The 25,913-nt window shown below is 41.2% G+C and overlaps 1 protein-coding gene across 7 annotated transcripts in view; it reads left to right on the forward strand.

Annotated features, from left to right (window-relative positions):
* LOC137621532 (STAM-binding protein-like) overlaps positions 1 to 19,879 on the forward strand; it is a 110,982-nt gene extending 91,103 nt beyond the window's left edge. For 5 of the 7 annotated variants that reach the window (XM_068351900.1, XM_068351898.1, XM_068351899.1 and 2 more), the window contains exon 11: positions 11,980 to 19,879. In XM_068351900.1, the coding sequence (XP_068208001.1) occupies positions 11,980 to 12,045 (66 nt within the window). In that variant the 3' untranslated portion in view covers positions 12,046 to 19,879. The remainder of the gene's footprint in view (positions 1 to 11,979) is intronic. The other 2 variants (XM_068351897.1, XM_068351896.1) reach the window with 2 other exon arrangements.
* The last annotated feature ends 6,034 nt before the right edge of the window (positions 19,880 to 25,913 follow it).

The raw sequence follows: 25,913 nt of genomic DNA on the forward strand, positions 1-25,913 counted from the left end.
ATAACTAGGCTATAACTACATTATTGAATAATCTAATGGTGGTTTCTGGAATGGATTAGGCTGTTTTTAACGGTTGGGTTAATTATTGAATGATAGAAATGGCTGCATTGCATGTTTATTACTACAGTTTAGCGTGTTTATGAAAGAAAAGGTGTCATTTCGTAAGACTTGGAACGGATTAGGCTATTTACATGTAAAACGCGACTCAGGATATGAAAAAATAAGCATACGAAACCGTATCCTGAACGGATTACTTTCGTATGCTGAGGCATCACTATATTAGTATTCCCATTATCGAAATATTAAGTATCAATACACAGTATTTTGTGGGTCTGTATCGGTTGTCATGAGTACTACGTTGCGTAAATTTGACTGAACGCTAGTTTTATTTAATCTGATAATAGATCGATATTTATGTAAAGAAAGTATACTAATAGGACAAATATTTTCTTGAAAATAATATATTTCCTTTTACATTCTAAAAATAAAAAACTTTTGCATGGTAATTTAGCATTTTCTTTTTGTTTCTTGCAAGAAAACAGAAAATAATTTATATATTTTGCAAGTCATTCTTTGTAGAGTTTACGTCACGTGTCTTGTGATGTCATATATATGGCGGAAGCGCGCTGACAAACCAAATGTTTTCCTTTCATCGTGTTACCAAGTAATCTTATTACAGCATTCCCATCATCGAAACACCAAGTAACGGTATCAAGTGTTTTAGTGGTCTCTATCATTAGTTATGAGGTTAGTATAACTTACCGTAAATTTAAGAAAAAAGTCTGATGATGTCATATTTCTGGACAGAGAGAGAGAGAGAGAGAGAGAGTGAGTGTGTGTGTGTGTGTGTGTGTGTGTATTCCTTTTATAACTAGTAAAGTGTTTAAACAAACTGTATGGAAAATGTGATACCCTATAACATATTGGCACAGATGTAATATTCATTATGTGGAGATTTTGAATGTTAAGAAAATTGTATAAATCAGTGTTATATGTACTATATTTGCGCATAATCGTTATACGGCAGGGTGACCTTGAGATCAGCTGATGCCAACCAAAAGTAAATCAAAAGTATTTGTTGATTATTGATATGCTCAAGAAATTGAACAATAAAATATAAACATGCTTTAATAAAACACAATTAAACACAATAATGTCTAATGAAATATGAGGGCTTAATTTTGAATTAAAAATTGAATACTGTATGAAGCTTTACAAATTAACTTCCCGTATGCAATTGCAAGAGCAAGCACACACACACACTCACACACACAAAGCACAGAGAAAGAGCTACAAAGATTTCGCATGATACCTAATAAGAAGAAGAACTGTATGGAAACTGATTTCCTGTAACATATTGGCACTGATGTATTATTCATCATGAAGATATTTTTAAGTTAGAAAACTTAAAGAAAAAAAAAATATGCCATTCGTATGTACACCATATTTTGATACGGCAGGTAGCGGCACTTTCTGATCAGCTGATCATAACCAGAGGTAAACAAAATTTTAATTAATTCTTGATTGGTAAAATGCTTCCAAAATTGAAAAATAGCATTCAAAAATACATTACATAATAGAGAATATGATATCCTATGAAACAAGAAAATGGAATAATGACAGACAGTAAGAAAATATTAGTAAAATATGATCGAGATGATTGCCAAATCATAACGCATCATAATAAATCTACGGAAACTATACTTTTTTAGTTCGACACATGACGAAATCAACTTACGACGCGTCTCTCAGTCCCTATCTGTCGTAAGTCGTCGACTACCTGTACTGTAGTGTACTGTACGTAATGTATTATTTCCTATTTATTATTGTATCATGTTCTTATAACTACTTAATTTACAGGTATTAACAGTTACGTTAGGTATATTGAATGATTCAAATGTATTTGGCTGTATTTCATTGTAGTTATAGCTTTATTATAAAATTTATTGCAGTGTTTTTGTAGGGATTGGAACAAATTAGGCGATTTACATGTAAAACTGCCCTCATACAAAAAAATCATGGTGCGAAAGCCACTTTGGAACAAATCAATTTCGTATCTAGAGGTATTACTGTAGTACTGTAGTTCCCAAATTACCCACTACTGTTCTCCAGCGTTATATTCACCTGGTTTTGATATGGCCCATGTTAGAAGTAAACTTTGTTTTTGTGAGTTTCATTTTATATTAATTATATTGCTTCATTTTTAAGAGTTTCATTTAATCTAAATTCCTTTTTTGGGCTCAAGCCATGGCGTCCTGATGGAAGGTTCCTTTTTGGTAGCTTCCTTGGGTATAAGACTACTAAGATATTCCCAGAGAATTTAACCACAGGTTATCACAGAATTCTAACTTCTGGAGCGAGTATCTCAAAGGTTTCCCTTTAAGACATCGTAATACAACAGGGGACGCGCATGTCTGAACGCGCCACATAGCTATCTTCACCCCGAACAGAGTTAATGCTTCGGTGTGTAAGGACTGAGAATAGCTGGGAGCCGTTCCACAGCTAATCTCACTCGTGGCTACTACTGATACTCGAGACGTAAACAAACGGACGCCATTGCTCTAATGACGTCACGCCCGTCTTCTTCCTTTGTTTAGTAGCTGCCCTACTTAGACGGATTTTCCCTGTGTTAACTTTATCGTTTTGCATCTTCGCTATGTCGTTACCTTCAGCCTCGCCTTCTTCTGGAAAGTTGAGTACAAGGTTCCAGTATTGTTTAATTAAGCTCTGGCCGTAAAGTAAATATTACTTTTCGAGATAATTGCTGTTTTGTGGCAGAGCTGTGCCTCTACCGGACCCGCCATTTTATGGCGTCGTTGTTGTTATGCATGTCTTATTTAGTTAGCCACAACAACGTTTCCGGCTTTATATACTAATCGAATACATTAGTTTATTTAGTCTTCATAGCTAGGAACTTTTATATCGTGTTTAGACGCTTTTTATCGGTCATCGATTGACCTCATACCAGTCGGCTACTATAGCCCCCAGGCCAGGAGCCTACATACAAGTGTTCATGCATGATTTATTAGTGATCCTAGACTAAGTTATGAAGATAGTGGCATTATTTTACAATACTTTTGACAGTGATGCAAATGTTTTCGCCTTCAGGGACCATATAGGGGATAGGCTAGTCAGTGACTCTTTCTAGCCTAACCTAATGTTAGGACCCCTATATGCTTCCTTCATCCCCTGCCTTGGCATTCCCTCTATTTAGCCTTGATTCCTTTTCTGAGTAAAGGGATTAATTGTCTAATAGAGTATATATCGCCTCTCTGTCCTCCCTAAAGGAATGAACCCCCTTTAGGGCTGCGTCCGAGAGTGAGGTTAGGCTAGCCTACCTCTATGGCTAGGATAGTCTATGACTTTCCTGCGATAGCGATATGTCTTCTTCCTTTCCTAGTTCAGGACTCTTAGCCCTGTTCTAGGTTAGGTTAGGAAGGTTTCTCTGTTCCATGCTGAAACTGTACTCTTGCACCGTTTTAGCTGATCTGCCTGATCTTAGGTTAGGGAGTGTCCTCCCTTTCCTTAGTGGCCGCTCTGGTACAGAAACCCTTCCTGGGAAGACTTCTCTCTTCTCCCTCCCCACCTATCTCTTGTATAGCCTAGCCTATGCTTAGGTTAGTTTATACCCATCTGTCCCCTGTCCTACACTCCTCCTTAGGGTGGAATAGTAGGGCTACCCGAGCTTCCTTGTGCAGTCCGCTCTGGTACATATACCTTCATAGTGTCCTATAAGGTTAGTTACCAGTATAGCTCTGCATATGGGAGTCTCCCCCCCCCCCCTTTGGGTGTTCCCTAGCCCTCCCTTGGGCTACCTTGCTCCCGGTCCCTAGTGACCCCTGCTCATGGATGTTAGAGCCTGCCTCTATCATGGGTACACCCCCTCAGGGAGGGGGAGGGATGTCTGGAATCCTGATGGTACTTCCTACATCCCTTCCCCCCTCCCCCCTGTCTCTCTCCCTATCCGGGTGCCGGTCTCTTGCCGCCTCTACTGTCGGCAATACCTGCCTCCTACTTGGTGACTCTCCCTAACCTTGCCGCCAGCCCCCCGTGTACCGAGGGACTGCCGGCTGCCGCCGGCTACTACCGGCGGCTCTCCTACTCCTATCTAGTCGTCCGCTTGCCGGTCGACCGCCGGAGTGCCGGCATATACTGCCGGCAACCCGATACAGCCTTTACCATCCTTATCCCAGTCACCAACCTGGCATCCTCCGACTGCCGGAGCCGCCGCTCCCTGCCGGCGTGCCGCCGTTGTGCCGGCGGCCGCCATCCTGGTATTTGACTGACTTTGAACATTGTCTGTCCTAATGCCAGAATCTATGCTGGAGCGAGCTCCGGCATGCCGGCGGCTTGCCGGATGCCCCGGAGGCGTCAAGAATACTTGCACCCCCTTACTGTAGCTATCATAAGACTATGATAGCCCTATATCGCAAACAGATAAGCTGCTTCTGCTATTAAGATCAGTACCTAGTACTGCTCTATTAGTGATCATGCTGTCTCTTTGCATTCTTCTAATTCCAGCATGCTATGTGCATCTTAGCACGGCTGGTTGCCAGAAGCAGTTACCTTTTAAATGAGGCCTTCTGGCCCTTAACTGGGAACCGAATGAATTCGGTCCCAATCTTGTCCTTGGTTTTTTCCATGGAATTCCAAAATACTTGGAATTCTAGGAAATTATATCCAGTGCCCTCGGTCACTCGGATTATCCAGGGACCAAGCTTATGGTAACCAGCCGGGCGAGATGCATGGAGCATGTTCTCCTTTACTATTTTCATTCTCTATGCATCACACCTTCTTTAAGTTAAAATTAATGATTAATATTAACTTAGTTTAAGAGCCATTCTTATGACTCCCCCATACTCATTTTCTCTTTCTTCCACAGGAGGAGCAGATGAAGTGTGATTTCGCCTTCTGCGCTGTGAAACGCCCGCAGTTTTACGGGCATACGGCTTGCAGGACTCACGCCCCTTGTGCAGACAAGAAAGGGGATTTGAAGTTTTGGAATCCACTGGATTGTACGGTCTGCCAGGCCCACCTAGTTGAGGCCTTCCATAACCCTCCTTCAGCGGAGGTTAGAGACATTTCTCGTGAAAAGCTGCGCAAGTGGGTGCGTGGCTTCCAGAAAAATGCTACCGGACCGTACCTGGCCACCGAAGAACTGAGGTCACTATTGTTCCCTAAGGCCTCCCCTGACTCAGTGGTACCCAAAGATGTGATCCCCACTGTCCAAATTACGGTGGAACCTGATGTGGTCATGGCTCAGTCCATGCACGAGTGTCGTTTGGATTCCGAGGATGACGAACAGATTTCAGACGTCTCGGAAGACACGGAGAAGACGCTTATGGCTCAAGGAGCCGAAGAGGACGAAGACAAGGTGGAGTACACCGAGTCGGAGCTAGAAGCTGCTCCCTCGTCCATCCCCCCTCCTACTCCTACACCGACGGAAATGTCTATTCCGTCTACCTCCTTGACTCCGGATCCTTCTTCTTCTACTCAAGAACTGATCCGGCTGATTAGAGCCGTCATGGACGACAGGCTGAAGGAGAACCAGGAGTCCATCAGGTCGATGATAGGATCCAGAGAGCCGAAGAAGATTTCGGTCAAGGATCTCCCCGCTTGCTCTCATGCCAACCCGTGGAGGTATGCAGAGCATATGGTTATTGCGACCGGCAGGATCTTCGTTAGTGATAAGATCGGCACGGTCCCTTTGGAAGATGTGGAATTCTTCCCAAGCTTTGAGGCCTACCCGGACTGTTACGTCCGGCTTCGTTCCGAACCTGCCTCGAAGGAAGAGACCGAACCTAAGGAAGAGATAGTGTTCGATCTCGCAAAGGCCCAGGCTATGCTAGCCTCCGCATTCAAGAGTAGAGGCTCTACCTGCTCTAAGCTTCCGGCATTGAGCAAGAAGCACCCTACTTACGTTGCACCTGATACTGCGGTTCTTCCATTCTTGGAAAAGGCCTTAGCTGCATGCCTTAAAGCGGCGGAAGAAGGGAAACCCTGCCCTGCACTGGAGGAGTGCAGACCCTTCTCCATCGTGACCCCCCCCTGACGCTCGACACTGGAAAGATGTTCAGCATACTTTCGTCGTGGGAAGGCTCGATCCTGACGTCGCCGGACGTCAGTTTAATGAAGACCTCCCTAAGCTCAACGATCACCTCCTTCGCCGGGAACAAGACACGAAGGAGAGGCTTGCGGCATCTCTCTCTCATCAAGTCCAACTGGAAGTTATGGCCTGTGACACTAGAGTACCAGATCACTACATGGTACTCTCCAAATCCCACTTACTAACGGTAATGAAGGACTTGTACCACTTCATAAAGGCTCGAAGAGCCTGTCGTGAATTCGTGTTTGCCGGTGCCACCGTGAAACACGAACCCCGGAGGCTGATTTCCTCCAACATCTGGGGAAAGCACCTGTTTCCTTCTGACCTTGTGAAGGAAATAACTGACAGAGCCGCCACGGAGAATAGGAACCTTCTCCACAAGTGGGGCATGTCCAGGAAAAGGAAACCCTCTCAGGACGACGGACCTCAGCCTAAGAGGAAACCTCAGAAGTCAAAACCCCAGCAACGTCAGCAAAGACGTCAGTTTCCGGGACCCGCTACCTCCCAAATGGTTGCCCAACCACAACAGACCTTTCAATTGGTCCCCCAACCGGTGTTGTCACAGTCACCGGTCTTCACCCCTGCCTTTGAGCAACCATCAACTACCTTTCATGCCAAAGGTAGAGGCTCATTCAGGGGTGCAAGCAAAGACGCATCTCGCCGTCCCTCCAGAGGTAGAGGAGGAAAGGGAGCTAGCGGCCGAGGCAGCAAGTCCTCGGGACACCAGAAGCAATGAAGTGCTTCCGGTGGGAGGAAGACTCCGCCAATTCCAGGATCGTTGGACCTTCGATCCCTGGGCACACAGCATCATCAAGAACGGTCTAGGCTGGAGTTGGACGCAACCACCCCCAATCTTCCAGCAGTTCTTCCAGCAATCAACCCCCCTTCTGGAAGAATATGTTCTAGACCTCTTGAACAAGAAGGTGATAAGGAAGGTAAAGTCCACCAGGTTCCAAGGGAGACTATTTTGTGTTCCCAAGAAGGACTCGGACAAACTCAGAGTCATTCTGGACTTATCCCCCCTCAACAAGTTCATAGAGAACAACAAATTCAAGATGCTGACGCTTCAACAAATAAGGACCCTTCTGCCTCAAGGTTCCTACACGGTCTCTATAGACCTGGCGGATGCCTACTGGCACATTCCAATGAACCATCACGCTTCCTCCTACCTAGGATTTCGACTCCAAAGGAAAAGCTACGCCTTCCGGGCCATGCCCTTCGGCCTCAATGTGGCCCCTCGGATCTTCACAAAACTGGCGGATGCCATAGTACAACAGCTCCGCCTAAGAAACGTCCAGGTGATGGCCTACCTCGACGACTGGCTAGTCTGGGCTCCCTCGCCCGAAGAGTGTGCAAAGTCTTGCAACGAAGTTACCCAGTACCTAGAACACCTGGGATTCAAGATCAACGAGAAAAAATCTCGCCTCTCTCCAGCTCAGAAGTTTCAGTGGTTGGGAATCCACTGGAATCTTCAGTCACACCGCCTTTCCATCCCCCAGAAGAAAAGGAAGGAAATAGCAGGGTCTGTCAAGCGACTACTGAAATCCAAACGCATTTCAAGACGACAGCAGGAACGAGTTCTAGGCTCTCTACAATTCGCCTCAGTGACAAACCCAGTGCTTCGTGCACAGCTAAAGGATGCCGCGGGAGTCTGGAGACGCTCGGCATCCATCGCTCGAAGAGACCTCAAGAGACGGCTTCCAAACAGACTACGACGCCTCCTAAAGCCGTGGTCGGAAGAAAAGGCCCTGAAAAGGTCCATTCCTCTCCAACACCCTCCTCCATCACTCAACATCCACACGGATGCCTCACTGGAGGGTTGGGAAGGTCACTCCCACCAGAAACAGGTTCAAGGTACCTGGTCTCCACTATTCAAGACGTTCCACATAAACATCTTGGAGGCCATGGCGGTCCTTCTAACTCTGAAGAAGTTATCCCCGCCGCCCTCGATCCACATCCGTCTAACCCTAGACAACTCGGTGGTAGTTCGTTGTCTCAATCGCCAAGGCTCAAGATCGCCCCAGATAAATCAGGTGCTTCTCCCAATCTTCCGTCTGGCGGAGAAGAAGAAGTGGCACCTGTCTGCAGTTCACCTACAAGGATTCCGCAATGTGACAGCGGATGCTCTATCTCGGACAAACCCGATAGAGTCGGAATGGTCTCTAGACGCAAGATCGTTCTCCTTCATCTCTCACCAAGTCCCAGAACTTCAGATAGATCTCTTTGCAACGAGCGACAACAATCAACTTCCTCTGTACGTAGCCCCGTACGAGGACCCCAAAGCAGAAGCAGTGGACGCCATGTCACTGGACTGGAACAGGTGGTCCAAGATCTACCTGTTCCCTCCCACCAACCTTCTGTTGAAAGTCCTCTCCAAACTGAGAACCTTCAAAGGGACAGCGGCCCTAGTGGCTCCCAAGTGGCCCCGGAGCAACTGGTACCCCCTAGTCCTGGAGCTGCAGCCCAAGCTGATCCCTCTCCCGGGCCCAGTTCTCTCTCAACAAGTACAGAAGTCGACTGTCTTCGCTTCATCATCGAAAATCAAGGACCTTCATCTCATGATTTTCTCTCCCTTGCCGCAAAGAAGAGGTTTGGAATCTCGAAGAAAAGTCTAGACTTCCTAGAGGAATACAAGACCGAATCCACGAGACGGCAATATGAATCATCCTGGAGGAAATGGGTCTCCTTTGTTAAGGCAAAAAATCCTAAAGAAATCACAATTGATTTCTGTATGTCCTTCTTCATTCACCTTCATGGACAAGGATTAGCAGCCAATACGATTTCCACCTGCAAATCGGCCTTGGCTAGACCAATTCTATATGCTTTCCAAATTGATCTGTCCAACGACATCTTCAACAAACTACCAAAAGCATGTGCTCGCCTACGTCCACCACCCCCTCCGAAACCGATCTCCTGGTCACTAGACAAGGTACTCCATTTCGCCTCCAACTTGGACAATGATTCATGCCCCCTCAAGGATCTGACTCAGAAAGTTATATTTTTATTTGCTCTCGCTTCGGGAGCTCGAGTCAGCGAAATAGTGGCATTATCAAGAGAAGAAGGACACATCCTGTTTACCGATTCAGGAGAAGTGACCCTCTCCCCTGATCCGACGTTTCTCGCTAAAAATGAATTACCCACCAAAAGATGGGGCCCTTGGAGAATATGCCCCCTGAAGGAGGATGTCTCTCTATGTCCAGTAGAGAGTCTCAAGGTCTATCTTCGCAGAACTTCGAACTTTGGTGGAGGCCAACTCTTCAAAGGAGAAACATCGGGCAGCGACCTGTCACTGAAACAATTAAGAGCGAAAATCACCTACTTCATTCGCAGAGCGGATCCGAACAGTACACCCGCTGGTCATGATCCTAGAAAAGTGGCATCTTCTCTGAATTTCTTTCAGAGCATGGACTTTGAAAGCCTTAAAAACTTCACGGGTTGGAAGTCCTCGCGAGTTTTCTTTAAACATTATGCGAAACAAGTGCACGAAGTCAAACATTTTGTGGTAGCCGCAGGTAGTGTTATGAAACCTGCACCTAACTCTGCGTAGAACAGTGAGTTACTTGGGACTCTAACTCTTCGGGTGCCTATGTTGACCCTCGAGCGATTCATAGTGATGTCTAAAAACACTTAGTGCTTTTATAACTGTTCTTATCCCAGGTGAAATGTCATAGTGTCACACAAGTGCCGCATGCCTTGAGCATGATGTGTTATTTAAAGACTTGCGTTCCTCGAGAACGAGTACCTACTAATATCCTGAAATTCCTTTTCAGATTCAAGAGCAAGCCTTTATTTCTATGTACATTATTATTACTGTAAATGAACTTTACTTTTGCTGTAAATTATTTAATTTCTGCATTGTGAAATAAAATTTCTATTTTATTACTTATGCGTCTCTTTCAGCTCCTACTTACTATGAAATACATACCTGTCATAGTTTTATTTATTCCTCCTTTCTTATGGTTATGAAGAATTTAAGATGTTTAATCCTAAATTATATTCACCCTGACTAAGTAAGGTTCCTACACGAATACTTACTTCTGATAACCAAGAGATGAACTCTATACACAGTGCCCAACCACCACTGGTCTAATTTCAGAATGTTCCTATACAAATACCAAACATTCCGCTTCATCTCTAAGTTCTTCAAGTTCTTCTCTCAGGATGAATAGCCCTTCAATACCACTTTGACGTCGGCATAGCCCATGGGAACTTCCTGCCAAGGGGGGCAGGATACTTCGTCCCTATGGTTCTTTACCTAAGATTACTTTGCTGTTTTGTCAATGCTTAGGCACTTAATACTGGGGGAAAATCTACCACGATACATTGATTCTCTGGTACTCTTCCATCAGGACGCCATGGCTTGAGCCCAAAAAACGGATTTTGAGCGAAGCGAAAAATCTATTTTTGGGTGAGATAGCCATGGCGTCCTGATGGACCCTCCCTACTACTTAGTCCAGTTTTGTTCCCACCCTGTGCTACTGTATCATGGTGATGGGCAGCAACTGGCTTCAGGATGAAGACGGGCGTGACGTCATTAGAGCAATGGCGTCCGTTTGTTTACGTCTCGAGTATCAGTAGTAGCCACGAGTGAGATTAGCTGTGGAACGGCTCCCAGCTATTCTCAGTCCTTACACACCGAAGCATTAACTCTGTTCGGGGTGAAGATAGCTATGTGGCGCGTTCAGACATGCGCGTCCCCTGTTGTATTACGATGTCTTAAAGGGAAACCTTTGAGATACTCGCTCCAGAAGTTAGAATTCTGTGATAACCTGTGGTTAAATTCTCTGGGAATATCTTAGTAGTCTTATACCCAAGGAAGCTACCAAAAAGGAACCTTCCATCAGGACGCCATGGCTATCTCACCCAAAAATAGATTTTTCGCTTCGCTCAAAATCCGTTGATTATGTCATCCAAGGTGAAAAACAAGTGTGTTAATCTCAGTTGTACGTTTTGATTTTACCTGTATGTTAGTCATATATAGTAGGCCTATAGCCCATACAATTTGGTATGATTTTGTTTGATTATTTGCTTCGTGAAACATATGTTCTCTTGTTCGAGGGTACACTCAGGCACACTATTCCATCTCTTTCCTTATTACCTTTCTTCACTTGGCTATTTTCTTTGTTGGAGCCCTCGGTTTTATAGCATCCTGCTTTTCCAACTAGAATTGTAGCTTAGCTAATAGTAATAATAGTAATACTGTGTAATCTCAATCTTCTGAGAAGGTAAAGTAAAATGAACTTTGGCAAGTATTAGAATGATTAATTTTACATTGAAAACTTTTTATGGGATTATCCTGTTTTCATCCTATGTAAGGCAAGCATAGGTAGGAATCCTTAAAGGAAATAGGAGAATCTTCAACAGTTTCTTTTTATGCTAAAGAAAAATTCTAAGAAGTTTTAATAGCCTATAGTATATTTATTATTTAAAAACAAAACCTTCGGGCCAGGAAAATATTTTTAGATAATTATAATACAATTTAATATGTTAATTAATCATTAAGAACAAATCTTCTAGGCCAGCCTTATAATAATTAACTCAGTTTTATTTATTAAAGATAATAAACTGATTGATTTCACTTATTTTAGGCAATCACCTTCAAAACAAACCCTTTGGGCCAGGAAATTTTTTTAGATAATTATAATACAATTTAATATGTTAATTAATCATTAAGAACAAATTTTCTAGGCCAGCCTTATAATAATTAACTCAGTTTTATGGTTACTCTACTTTATTTATTAAAGATAATGAACTGATTGATTTCACTTATTTTAGGCAATCACCTTCAAGTTACAATGCATTACATAGCTGTGTTTGTTATTAGCATTTAGGAGAGAATGAAAGCCTAAGTCATTGAACTCTTTTCCTTTCAGAAAGCAGATCATGTGACGTTAGATCAGAATCTCCCTATTACTGTAATTGACCTTCGGGAATCTTAAGTAAGTAACACTTGTACAGAAATTTATGTTATTTCGTATAGATTCATATTCATGTTAGTCAACCATGTTGAATTGTTAAATTTTATGTTCAAAATTTTATGCTTTTAAATTCTATGCTCTCTTGATATAAGGTTATGGATGATTCCTTAGTCGTAGTTTGTGAGATTGAAAACATTTACACTATCTTAAGAGTAGAGGAAATTGTACAATATTTGCTTCATGATTTGTGAAGAATCACAAGGTGTTTTGTGCCTTGCTATTGTGTTGATACCTGTCATAATGTGATAAAACTGTAGTAGATGAATTTAGGAAAATATGGCATACAGTTAAGCTTTTTTATTTATATATACTGTAGTTAGATGAAGGCATTTCTTTTTCTTGAAATTGTGAAAAGTACAGTGCCTCTTCAGCTGCAATTTAGGAGTATTGAGGTTTTTGTGAGCACTTGTAGTTGCTTTACTTGACAAATTTTGTTGTAAGTGGGGATAAAAGGAAGCAAATTTTACTTCAGTATTGCACATTACATCGTTGTGTGAGTTTGGTTGATGCATGTAAATGCTATGGTCTCTCTCAAAATTATTGTATTTAAAAACTTGATTTTGAATTGCTCAAAAAATCATGTGTAAATGCTCTTAAATTACGTTCAAGAAATTGATTATAGTTCCATACAGAAGAAATAATTGTGGCTCTTGATTTATACTGATATCTTTATCTAGTGAAATAAGTTTTGATATTGCCCAGAAATATTCAACTATTGAGAAGTAAAAGTCTCCATACTTTGGTAATTTTTTTTTGTTATATTTTGGGTTATATAGATGTTGGACTTTCTGGCTTTGTTGATTTATTAACTAAAATGCTGCAATATAGATTAAATTGAAATAAACAGCTTAAAGAATAGGGTAAGAATTGCTCTAAGAATTATTAATGAAATCTCTCCTGGGGCAAAGAAGAAGCAGCATATACTGTACCTGTCAATAAGAGAGATAGATCTGTTATAACAACAGAAGATGAAGAATGGCAACGTTGGATGGAACATTTTAATAAGGTCATGAATAGGAGATATGAAGGGAATAATTTGATTGAAATAACTGAAGCTGAGGAAGACCTTGATGTGCCCATGAATGAATTCTCTGCGTCTGAAGTCGAAGCTATCATTAAAGAAAGAGATATAATGTTATAAACTGCTGAGATGATATTAGACGAAAATGAAATTACTTCCAGAATACTGACAAGATTATTTTGTAGAATGTGGCATGAAGAGGCAAAACCTGATGAATGGTAGCTAGGAGTGTTTGTGAAAAGGGCAAAAAAAGGAGATCTGATTGATTGTAATAATTACAAAGGCATCACACCCACGTCAGTTGTCATGAAAATATGTAGTATGGTTATTCTAAAAACAATAGAGAGAAAGATTGATGAAAAGCTGAGAGATGAACAAGCATGATTTAGAAAAGGTAGAAGTTGTACCGATCAAATTTTCAATTTAAGACATATTGTACAGCGATGTGTAGAATATAGAAATTCACTTTTGATGTCATTTGTGGACTATGGAAACGCCTTTTGATAGTGTGCACCGGCCAATTTTGTGAAGAGTCTTGCATTATTATGGAATTCCTTTTAAATATGTAAATTTGATAAAGTCTGTTCATGAGCATAGCAAGTGCAAAGTTGATGTTAGAGGAGTCCTATCAAAAGAATTTCCAGTAAACAGTGGAGTACTCCAAGGGAATGTGTTGTTACCTATGTTGTTTATCTTCCTCATGGATTTTTTAAAGCATAGAACAGTTGGGGATGGTTGAGAAGGATGGGACTGGATTGGTAATAGGAAATTGGCTGACCTAGAGTATGCTTATAATGCTGACCTTATCAGCAGAACACCACAGGATTTGCAATTTTTGCTTACCAGAATGCATGAAATATCACACTAGGTTGGGCTCAAGAAACATAGAAGAAAGACAGATGATGAGAATAGAATATGCAATGGAAGATGAAATATCATTGGAAGGAGAAAGGATGAATGAGGTAGAATCATTTAAATATTTAGGATCTATGATCTCTAATACAGGGTATTTGGAATTGAAGTTTAATGAACGATTGTAAAAAGCAAATCAGACAAGGGGTAGGTTAAGTAAGATTTAGAAATCAAATCGGTTGAAATCATGTTAAAATATCAGGTTATATATCAGTTTAATGAGAATGTTGTTACTTTATGGATGTGAGTTGTAGTATTACAATGAAACCATATCCAACAGATTTAGTAGATTTGAGAGCAAAGCCCTCAGAAGACTATTGGGAGTTGAATGGCAGGATAGGATTAGAAATGAAACTATAAGAGAGGTTACTCGAGTACCATATATGGATTGAGGTCTTGGTGAGGAGTAGATGGAGATGGTTTGGGCATGCTCTTCGCACTCCCTAAGAGAGATTTGTTTACCAAACTTTTAACTGGGCTCCACAAAGTGCTAGAAGAGTTGGAAGATCCAGGCATACATGGCTGAGGACTATGAAGCGTGAGGTAGGAGATGATGAATGGAGAAGTATTAATTTTAAAGCTTAAGATAGAGACATTTGGGGAAATCTAACCAAGGGCCTTTGCGTCAATAGGTGTAGAAGGAGATGATGATAATATACAAAAACTTGTGAGGTTTACAAGCTTATTAGTGATAGTGAAAGCCTGCGTTACACAGCTTAGTTATATTGATGTGAGAATATAATGTACTTTTCATAGATAGAATATGAAAAGTCAGATGGGTAAAGATGAATGCTTAATATACGGTAAGTAGAAATGGTCTTATTTTAAGTTTATATATACTCTTACCATTATGCCATTATGATTCTGCATTCGCAAACTTAAAGCAAGATATATATAGCACTTTCTAAATGTTAGACTGGCAACTGTCAAGTTGTGTTTTCTTCATTGAAGTTATTATCCAGAGATATAAGTCCTCAAGAATGTAGATAGATAATGTCTTGTAACACATTTAAAGACTTTTAAAGATATTTGCAATGAAGGATTTCCTGGTAATGATACATGTGTGAAAAAACATGTTCCTACAAAAAGCGGTTTCATATATTTATGGGATTTCATTACTCATAAAAAAAACTCATGCAGCTGGAAGAAAACATTTGATCTATGCATTGTACAGTAGTATGAATCCATATGCATTTGTCCCTTAACATTTGTAGGGATTTCCCAGTATTTAACATATGCTCTTGGCTTAAAAATCTTGAAAATGTGGTGTCCCCATAACACACTTTAGATCCCCCATTTTCGTAGTGTAACTAAATCAACTTTTTTTTACCTTTAAACAATATTTTTGGCACAAAAGCTGTGAAAAAGGTTAAAAATAGCATAGCAGTTATAATTTACATGTTGGTATTGGCGGTAAAGACACCATCAGATCCTACAACGTTATTAGGAAACTTGTGAATACTCAAAATTAATTGCCTCAAAAGAGTTTACAGGCATCCCTACCAACAATAGAATTCGAGAATGTTAAGCGATGAATGTACTGCACTGTATAATTGTGACAGATCATGCTAGCTTCCATTTAAAATTTAAAAAATTATTATTTACAGTACATTGACTCTTCAATATGAGAAAAAAATTAATATTGACTTATATCGGATCCATTATAAACGTAGATTTGATGTCCCACTTTTGCAAACCCTTCATAATAAAAGCAAAGGTAATGGAATTGAAGGTGATTTAGTGACAAGTGTTCCCAATTACGTATAAAATATGTGCTCAAAAGATGGTTAAAAGTATAACATTTTGTCAACCAGCTTCTCACATTTTTTTCTTAGGTTGGAGTTTGGATGAATATACTGATATTTGATGTCAAAACTTATTTCTCTGATGCTTCAATTGTAATTTATTTTCATTACAAACAGACTGGATGTTGACTATGTCCTTGTATGAATTATGCTACTCTTCACTTATATTATTATAAGGTGGTCCAATGCTGTCAGAAGAAGACTTAAGGCCCTTAAGGGTAAGAAACATTAGTGTGTCCTTAATATTATGGCAGACATAGTTGGCAATAAGTAAAAATACAGGAAGGTATTCTAAAGTTAATGTACAAGAACTAACAAAGCTTATTTGTTTGTGTACAGTATACTGTAATACGCAATTTTACGTCAAGAGGGAAAATATGGATTATAACTATATTCGTAAAAGCTATTTTGATAATTCAATTTGTAAGGAGGACCAATTTTGTAAGTGTAAGTCAGTTGATTATGAGTCTTGTTTTGTTATTAGTAATGAGTTGCAATATTTAGAAAGCACATTAATGTTTCTTCAGTTCAAGTATACTGTAGTGGTACGGTACTGTAATACTGTAGTGTTTTGTGAAAAATGCTTTGTTAATACTTTTAAAAATGGCTTTTCTCCTTAACATCATTCAGCAGTTGTGTTTTGGATATGGGATTACCGAGTTGAAAGAAATCAAACTGTCAAACTAAGTACTTTTATAACATACTGCTCAAATATGCCTTTTAATGTTTTCAATGTAAGGGATGAAACTAGTGCGTCAAGGTCTGTGCAGAAGATTTAGGCAGAATTTGTAGGATTTAAGCCAACTTTCCTGCATTGCTTTTCATTGGTAATCTATACAGTATTCTGTTACTGTGTGTTATTCTGTGCCTCTCTAAGTACTGTATAAGAAGTGAAAAAGGTCTACTAAGCTAATTTTCATTACATTTCTCAAGTTACTTCAATAATTTTGTTTGAATTACTGCAGTGTATTGTCAATGCAAGTTGAAAGTGGAAAGCAAAGTATATGAAAAAATGCACTGCATAGTGCATATAGCAGTGCTGACAAAAGGCAAAAATAAGTGCAGAATTGATTTGTTAAATCTGCATCATTGCTGTCATAAATGCATTATAGAAACAAGTGAAAATTAATATTTACCAGATACTTATTTTTGAAGCATTTAACCCAAGTGATCCAAATTCATAATTGTTCTTGCACATTTATAAACCTTTCGTTCTTTAAGATAGAGAAATGTCTTCAGTGGAGCTAGAGCAGCTGTTGAATTCATTATTGCAGTAGTTAACAACAGGCAGGGAGTGCAGTGTATAAGAGTAGCCCCTGCCTGTCTGAAGCTCTTCACTTTTTGTTTTCGACCACAACGAGTACGGAGGTACTGTTGTGCCCAAACCAAAAGCATTGATCTTTTTCTTTTTCTTTTCATGAAGTGAATATTGTTCGTGATTCTGGATGTGGAGCAAGAGGTTTGTACTTGATGAAGGGTGGATGTTGCAACTGGTTTATTGCAAAACTGGCAGTAGATCCACACAATCTGTGTGTATCTTGTAGGGGGAAGGAAGTCTGTCACCTCTTTCTTTCCCTCATAGAGTATGACTTCTTCTGTGCATATGCCCGTGGTTCGATTCCAAGGAAATACGTTTTTCAGGTTCTGGTGCCATGTGTCATTCCCCCAGTGATTGTTTCACCTCATCAAAAGATGGAAACTTTTTATCTATTCTCATGCAGACGGCTGACACTAATTTTGACCCAAGAAGGCTTGATCTTCTTTAGGTCTAGTAGGTAGGCCCTCTCATGACTTTGTTAATGGAGCCTGTAGTTAAGGTTACCTCATCCCCAGTGTTTTAAGTACCAGCTTCTTCTATGGTGATACTAGTGATTAAGGGTGTACAATACTGGAAGTGACCCCAGTGATGTTCCCCTGTGATCCCAATCCCAAAGGGACTGTGAAACCCTACCCTTCGACATCAGTGGCATTGCTGGTAGAGCGCCTGTATTTGTTGGGGAATTAATGAGTCCCAAAAGCAGCCTGCCGCAACTTCTACCCCAGCTGGGTATGAGGGTCCTCAGGATTCATCTGCTTTTAAGATACCGGACCTTGAGCCAGTACCGACAGACATAAACCGGAATTGGAGTGTTCCTTTGTGAATGTTCTGCCCCTCTAGGGTTGAGGTCATCCCTGGAGCTGCTCTGGTCAGGTCTGGTTAGATTGGCCCGGGATTGAGTTGACAATCAGATCTGTCATTCTTGCTTCCAGAATGTCAAATAAGATCTCTCCGCTCCCCATAACTTTTGAAGCAGAGAAGGTTCTATACACCAGAGTAAGCTGCATCATCACCTTTTCAGGTTGAACCATTGAGTGCGCATTTACCTTGGAGAGGCAAATTGCAAAAAGCACATCTGTCTCAGCTTCTGAGTCTGTGGCCATGGCCTTTTCCAAGCAGTCTCTTGGCTTGACAGTGGTCAGATGCAGTGATGTACTTTGCAGTGCCAGTGGGGTTATCAACTCTGGAGTCTTTAGAGACGTGTTGTCTGGTGGAAAGGCAGTGACCTTCCCGGCACATGAGTCGGCAAACTGGGTTTTGAAGAGGAGGGATGCTTGCTTACCAGTTTCTCAAAGCAATTGGGCTCGGTGGTTGCTCTGACACTACCTAACATGTCTATGTGGGAGGCTATGTCTCGCCTTCCAAGGAGTTGCATGCAGGTGTTGGTAGAGAAGTGGAGAACTGCTTTTACTGGACTCCATGGAGGCTAAACCCTCAGGTTCCACCATGCTTTCAAGATAGGGTGCAAGGAAGGCTTCTTGGGCCTTTACTATACAACAATCAGGACCACACGCAACTTCTTGCCAAAAGTAGCCTGTGCATGCCAAACCCTTTTGAACCAGCCAACCTGGTTCTTACCAGGAAGGGGGCTGGCCTGGAAGAAATGAGCGAGAGGGAAAAGCTGATAACAGCATTTCCCCTCTCCCACTGTTGAGAATAAGGGGATGCATGTCTTGCCATTGGGCAATCTGGTAGAGATATGAGGCTAAACATTGGGTGGCGAGTGTCCGTTGGGACGGTTACTTACTACCTTTTCTGGCTCCATATCTCACATACCGATAGTGTTCTTGTCCGATCCTCCAACAGTACTGAAAGACCTGGCCTTACAGACAGAAGTAAAGGGGATATTGGAGAAGAAAGAGCTGGAAGTCATTCGAGACTAATTATCGTGCTTCTACAGTCAGTTCTTCTTGCAGAAGTAGTCAACTTGGGGCTTGAGAACAGTCATTGACCCCCTCTCCACCAAACAATGAAGTTCAGAATAGAAAAAGAACGTTTTGTGCTGATTCCACCAGCGAGGAAAACTTCACGCTTTCAGAGGATCTAAAGAGCGCATACTGTTAAATACCCATGCATCAGTCCTGTCAGAGGTACCTCTGCTTCGGGCTGTACTCTTCCTCAGGTGTTCACTTAGGCGTTCACCTTGGTAGCAGCTTGGGCCCACTGGCAAGGGATACGTCTGCTGATGTAACCTGGCAATTAGCTGATCTTGGTGTATTCTGTAAGGCAGTTTTTACAGGACTGAGATCTGCTTCTTACTTTTTGTCATCTCTCCTCGCTGGAGAAGCTTCTTCCTCATGGGCACCTTCATCAAAGATCTCTTCAGTGGTGTTTGAAGGATCACTGGCCTGCCTCCAGGGTTGACCCTTACCTTCTTGTTCTAGTGGTGCAGTAGGCGGCTCGGGTCGATCTTACCTGGTTACTGATCGAGAAAAACCTCACCAGAGGCTCCCCTCCTCCAGATATGCAACTGTTCTCAAATGTATTAAAGGAGGGGTGGGGGTGCACACCTGAACAACTTCGTCATCTCAGAGGTGGGGTCAGAAGAGAAACATCTGCTCATAAACGTCTTAGAAATGAAAGCAGCTTGTCTAATGGGGTAAACATTCTAAGAAAGTTTGAGGAGTCAGTCAGTAGTGGTAATAAGTGACAATACCACCATAGTGGCGTACGTCAACAAGCAAGGAGCACGGTTTTGGGACCCCTCTGCAAGGTGAGGAAACAGATGGATAGCACATCTTGGCAGCATTTTGCACCATATAGTTATCAACCAAGTACATTCCGGGTAAGAGGCATGTACATTTTTAGCAGACACAGTCAGTCACCAGTGTAAGTGGTCCCCACATCCTTACATAGCAGAAAAGCTAATTGGTGTGGTGGGGGGATATTCCTGGGCCAAACTTTTTGCCACGCAGCTAAACACAAAGCTCCCCGTGTTTTGCTTCCGCATTCCAGACCCATGGCTGTGTTCAAAGATGCCTTCCAATACTGGTAGGATTATCTGGATGTCTATGCCTTTCATCCGTTCGTCTTGATCTGCTTGCTGATCAACCGAGTGTTGATTACGCTTGGACTCACGATGATCATGGTGGCTCCCAGTTGGCTACATGGCGAGGGGATATCCCAATTAGTTAGCACTTCTAGTCGAGGTCCCAAGAAAACTACCTGATTGGACCACAATTCTCTGTCCGCCACATCTTCAGAGGTACCACTATTCCATAAAGTCACTGGAACTTCAAGGTTAGAGACCATCTAGCATCTCCAAGCAAAAGGGTTTCCGTGAGGCACTGCACAGATGTCTGGATACCTTTGATGGTCTCCTGCAGCAGTCTACCTTGAAAAGTGGGCCATTTTATGCGATTGGCATTGTAGAAGGGATACTTCTCTGGTTGGAGCATCTCTGGCGCAGATCGCGAATTTCTTAGTCTTCTTTTGCTTAGAGAAGCACCTCTCTGTTGCTGCTGTTAAAAGCAACCGTAAAGTTTTGAGTACGACCTTTCGACTGAAGGGTATAGACCTTTCCTCATGAGAGTTCCTGTGCTCATGAGGACTGTGGAACAATCTTGCCCACCTCCTTTGACCACATTTCGATCTACTTGAATAAGTTAGGCCTTAACAGCCTATTTATCCCTATGATTGAGAGATAAGGGGTTGTTGGAGTTATCTCCCTTGCTTCTGTACGGGACCAGACAGACTGACATTTCAAGGGAGGTAAAAGAACCTAACCAGTAATTTTCAAGGGGGACTTCAGACCCATCAAGCAGAGTGTATCCCTATTTTAAAGGATGAAAAGTTTATTTATGTGTAGGAACTATTAGATTTTAAAAAGGAATTTGTATTTTCCCAAGATACACAAACTTAAGTCCTTTAAAGTTAAACTTCTTACGTCAACCACCCTCTCTCAGTCCTGTGCCGAAGGTTAAAAGTGAAGAATTGACAGGTGAGTGTACTCATCCATGCTTACCACCTGCAGTTAACTATCTAATTAATTAATTAAACGGCTGTTTAAGCTCCGCTAAAAACATTTCCCTATTTTAAAGGCTTCAGGTTTGTATTTTCTAGGAAAATTATAATTACTATTCTTTTAAGATGTTATATCTAATCCTAATGACTTTAACTAACATTTTTAAATTAGTAATGCAAATCAGAAAAATATAGTAAGTCAGTAAGTTTCTCCATTCCTGCGAAGTTTACACAACAGAAATTTTATTTTACTAATCTGCATTTAGTTATATATTATTTCATCTTGAACATGTGAATGCCATTGATAGTTAAAAACCAGTAGTGTAAAAGCCATGCACTAGAAATATTTCTAAATTATCAATTTTAGCTATTTTGTAACTTCAATTTGTCATTTAGAATAAGTTATTCTAAAATTATATTGTACTACTATGTTAAAATTTTCAAAATATTTATAATTTCTTGTTTTACCTCTATCATTAATTCATTGTAGGTATTATTTTCATGAAACTCTTCTGATGTTCATATTGCTTTACTCTGGAAGCTTGGATTTAAGCAATATGAACATTAGAGAAGTAGAGAAATTAATTTTATTATATAAATTCCATTTTTTCAAACTATATTGCACCCATCTTTAGGAATTTATGAGTTTGATTGCAAGTATTGTGCTCTATGGTGAAAGGAGGAATACATAATGTACATTTTAGAAAATTAGGAATTGCCAAATAGTACATGAAAATAAAATATTGTACTACACAATTTGAAAACCTAAAATTCCATTGGCAAAACTGTGCTTCATTTTATGAACTTAGGTGTGAAACCTATAGGGAATGCATAATTTGATGCTTTTTCATTGTATACATAATGTCAGGAAATAAAGGAATCTTACAGCATTACTGTGAAACCACAATATTTTGGCATATTTTTTTTCATTTATAATGAAATATAATAAAAAAAAAATCAGTATAATTGTATATATCACTATTTTATTAAGGATATTTTTCCTTTATATGCTTAATTCAAAAGGGAAAGTGAAATTAAAAAAAGTTACGAAACCAAACTCTAAGCAGAGATTTGTGGCAATAATACCGCTCCAGGTTTGCTGAAAATCAAAACGATTTTGTGTGCTGTATAATCTATGTTAAAAAAGCTAGTTACATTTTAAAAGAAAAAGCCTATGCAGAGATTTAAAGTATTTCAGGGTATTAGGTTGTTAGCTCTTTGAAATAACCTTTGATCAATTTTAAGCCATGTGCTTCACAATTTTGGTAATGGGCTTGTGTGACCTTTGGCTTAATAAAGCAAAAGGTCACACGAGCCCATTACCAAAATTGTGAATTGATAGAATTTCACAATTGTTAATGGTGATTTTTTACCATAACCTTTAATGGAAGTGTAAAGGAAACTGAAAAGTTTAATTCCCTAACAAGACCTTTACTTTGGAGTGCAAGTACAGTACTCAAAATCAAGCAAAGCCCAAGGCCATCCTGCTTCTGAAGTGAAAGCTGATTGTCAGCCGTGCCCTCTTTCAACCTCTTCAGGGCAAACTCTTGATTCTGTGCGTTGATACCACCTCCCTCTCAATGGAGGAGTTTTCTTGGGTTTTCAACACCCCCAACGTCACTTAACTCCGGTCCAGCAGAGGCAGAGAATCCCAAGACAAGACTGATTGTTTGTCGACGCTTACACTTATTCGTGAGTGCAATGAACTTAGAAGAGGCGACCATTGCTCCTGAGAAAGAGATTGGAAGATCATTGATAGGCATATCTGCAACCCTTATGGATCAAAGACCTCTTTAGTTACTAAAGTTGAAACTTGCTTGAAGGGCTTTGGACAGTGAAATTCTTAGATCTCTAAGCAAAATCCTGCCTCCAGTACTCTCTCATCAGAGGAAACTCTACATGCCTAACAGTGGGAGCCTTCCACCTCTTTCCATTGATCCCACAGTATCTTCATTGACAGCTAGCACGTTTACATTTGGAAAGTCTACACTGAAGGCTCGGTGTTCTAAGCTCTATTGTCTACTGCCATGGAAACCTCTAACATGTCCAGCCTCCAGGCTTCATCCTGGTTTAACCAGTGGTCCGATACAGTCGTCTACTTTGTCAAATCCAGTCATGTTGGATTAAGTGTAGCAAGCTGGTTCTGCCTGTTGCAAAGGAAGTGACCTTCGTTGGCACACCAATCAGTGAACCAGTGGCCTGACTGGATCACCCACCGGAAGAGGATGAATGTGTTTGTTTTCAGATTTTCCTGGTAAGTCATTGTCAGCATTGAGAAACGCCTCTCTGCTGGATGCTATGTCTCTCTTTCCTCAGAGACTTGGAAGTGATGAGGGAGAAGCGGAGGAAGCTCCAGTTACCTTCATAGGCACAAGCCTATCTTAGGCAGCTTTGGTGAAATTCTTCACACCTTCAGGATTGGTTTTGAATAAAACACTGAATGCCTCCCAACCCTGATCAAGACTTCTAGGAACTTCTTCCTATAAGAAAAGTGCTGACAATGCTCCATCCTTTCATGCCCAACCTGTCCACTTCAGGAGGGGCGGAGGAGATAAGAAGGGCTAGAGGCGACGCTTCTTGAGTTTGCAGTTGTGTTCTCCAGCTTCTGCGAGTAGGGGAAGCCTATCATTCCATTGGGCAACCTGTCTGCGACATGGAGCAAAGCAGTGTGTGGTGGTAAAAGTCCAGGATGGCTATCATTTGTCTTTGGTATTTACAATCCGATGGCATTCCAGAGTTACAATAAAAAATTGCTAAAAACTCCAGCCCTTGTGGCAGAAGTGATGGAGGAGAAGGAATCTTGAGAACTTCACAGAAGTTTTGCAGGTTTCTACAGTTGAATGGGACTGGAGACCATCATATAGACCTCTCTATGCTGAAAAAAATTTCTTTATCAAACTTCAGTCAGATAGAGACAAATACCAATCGGTCTGCCTCATGAAAGGAAGATTTCATGCTTTCAGTGAGCCTGAACAATACCAATTTTCAAAACGACCGTTCATTACTCCTACAGAAAGTTCCTCCACTACATCCTCAAGGAAGTAGTGTACTAATCCAATGCCCTGAGCTTCAGAATGTCCACAGTTCCCCAGATGTTTACACGAGTGTTCACTCGAACAGGATAATTCTTGAGATATCTCAATGATTGGCTAATGCCAATCTACCGAGAAGCAGTTGCTTCAGGATCAAAACCATCTCCTCTCTGTCTCAATATGAGGATCATAGTAATCGGGAAAAGTAGTCACACCTAAGCAGAGGATGAAGTACCTGGACATCCGAATAGACCCGACACAGCAAGAGCAGACTATCTCCTCAGCAGTCAAGAGAGGTGTTGCTTTTATTCCTTGATCTTGTGGTTGCTGCTCACAAGATTGTGTCGCCAACCTAGTTTCCTTATGGAACAAAAAAATAATTTCTAAAAAGCAGTTTTGAGACAAGCCTAGAATTTAAGTTAAAATTTCTTGCTTTCCACTCAAATTTCCTCCCCCTTCTCAAGGTTGGAGCAGATGTAGCCATTATGAGCTGGCCCTGACATCAGATGCTGATAAGCTTTATAATTGTATAAACTTCCTTTTCGACCAAGATATATTTTGCATCATCTCTCCCATCTTCCCGGATGAGGGGGAGGATGGGTAGAATGTATGCAGACCCATTTCTTAGGTGTGTATATGTTAACTATGTAATATACATATATATGGGTTTTACAGCGACAGGTTACCTTTTACACTTGGTGTGGACCTAATCTAAAGCCTGTGACATCTCCAAGACCAGACTATTAAGAAGTGGACAGGAGTCATTACCTTTGCTCATATACAGGAACAGGTTCTCTGACCTTTCCCAGTTAAGTTAAACTACAGTTTTTGGTTCGTAGGGTCTTACTCCATTCTAAGGATGAGTCACCTATTAAAGGACAATGGTTTGTATTTATGTAGAAACAAACCACAGGACCAGAGTTGTTTGCCATAATGTCAACAATGTCCCAGATACTCATTTACCCATCACAAGAGGGGTTTCGCTTACCTAGATAGAATCCTCCTCCTCCTTGAAGTATTCACATACCAGACCAAGAATGGAACGATAGCGATTCTCTTCAGTAGAAGTAGGGATGATCGAATGTGATTGGACCTCTGTTCAGAGACTTGACTAATCCTGGCTCTCGTACCCTCAGAGGCTGAAGAAATACAAGGTGCCTTAGCCTTATCTTATGTAGGTAGTAGGTTGGCCAGGGCATCAGCCACCCATTTAGATCCTTTTGACTAGCCAGGCAGTAATGCATTGGATCCCTCTCTCTGGTTACGGCTCATTTTTTCTTTGCCCACACATACATCGAATAGTCTGGCGTATTCTTTACGGATTCTCGTCTACCCTCATACACCTGACAACACTGAAATTCCCAAACACTTCTTCACCCAAGGGGCTAATTACTGTACTGTAATTGTTCAGTGGCTACTTTCCTTTTGGTAAAGGTAGAAGAGGTTCTTTAGCTATGGTAAACAGCTCTTCTTGGAGAAGGACACTCCAAAATCAAACCATTGTTCTCTAGTCTTGCGTAGTGTCATAGCCTCTGTACCATGGACTTGCACTGTCTTGAGTTAGAGTTCTCTTGCTTGAGGGTACACTCGAGCACACTATTCTCTTTATTTTTCTTCTTGTTTTTTGAAATGGTGTGTTGGGCAAGCTTAAGAGAAGGGCCATGGATGCTTGGTGGTTTATCAAGAGGTTGTCTTTTCTTTATCCGATTCTCTTTCTTCTCAAAACTATCCTTACTGTCCTCCCTTCAGTTTAGCCTTGCATGGAGTATCGGCTCCAT

This window comes from Palaemon carinicauda, chromosome 28, assembly GCF_036898095.1.
Source record: "Palaemon carinicauda isolate YSFRI2023 chromosome 28, ASM3689809v2, whole genome shotgun sequence".
Classification (NCBI taxonomy): domain Eukaryota; kingdom Metazoa; phylum Arthropoda; class Malacostraca; order Decapoda; family Palaemonidae; genus Palaemon; species Palaemon carinicauda.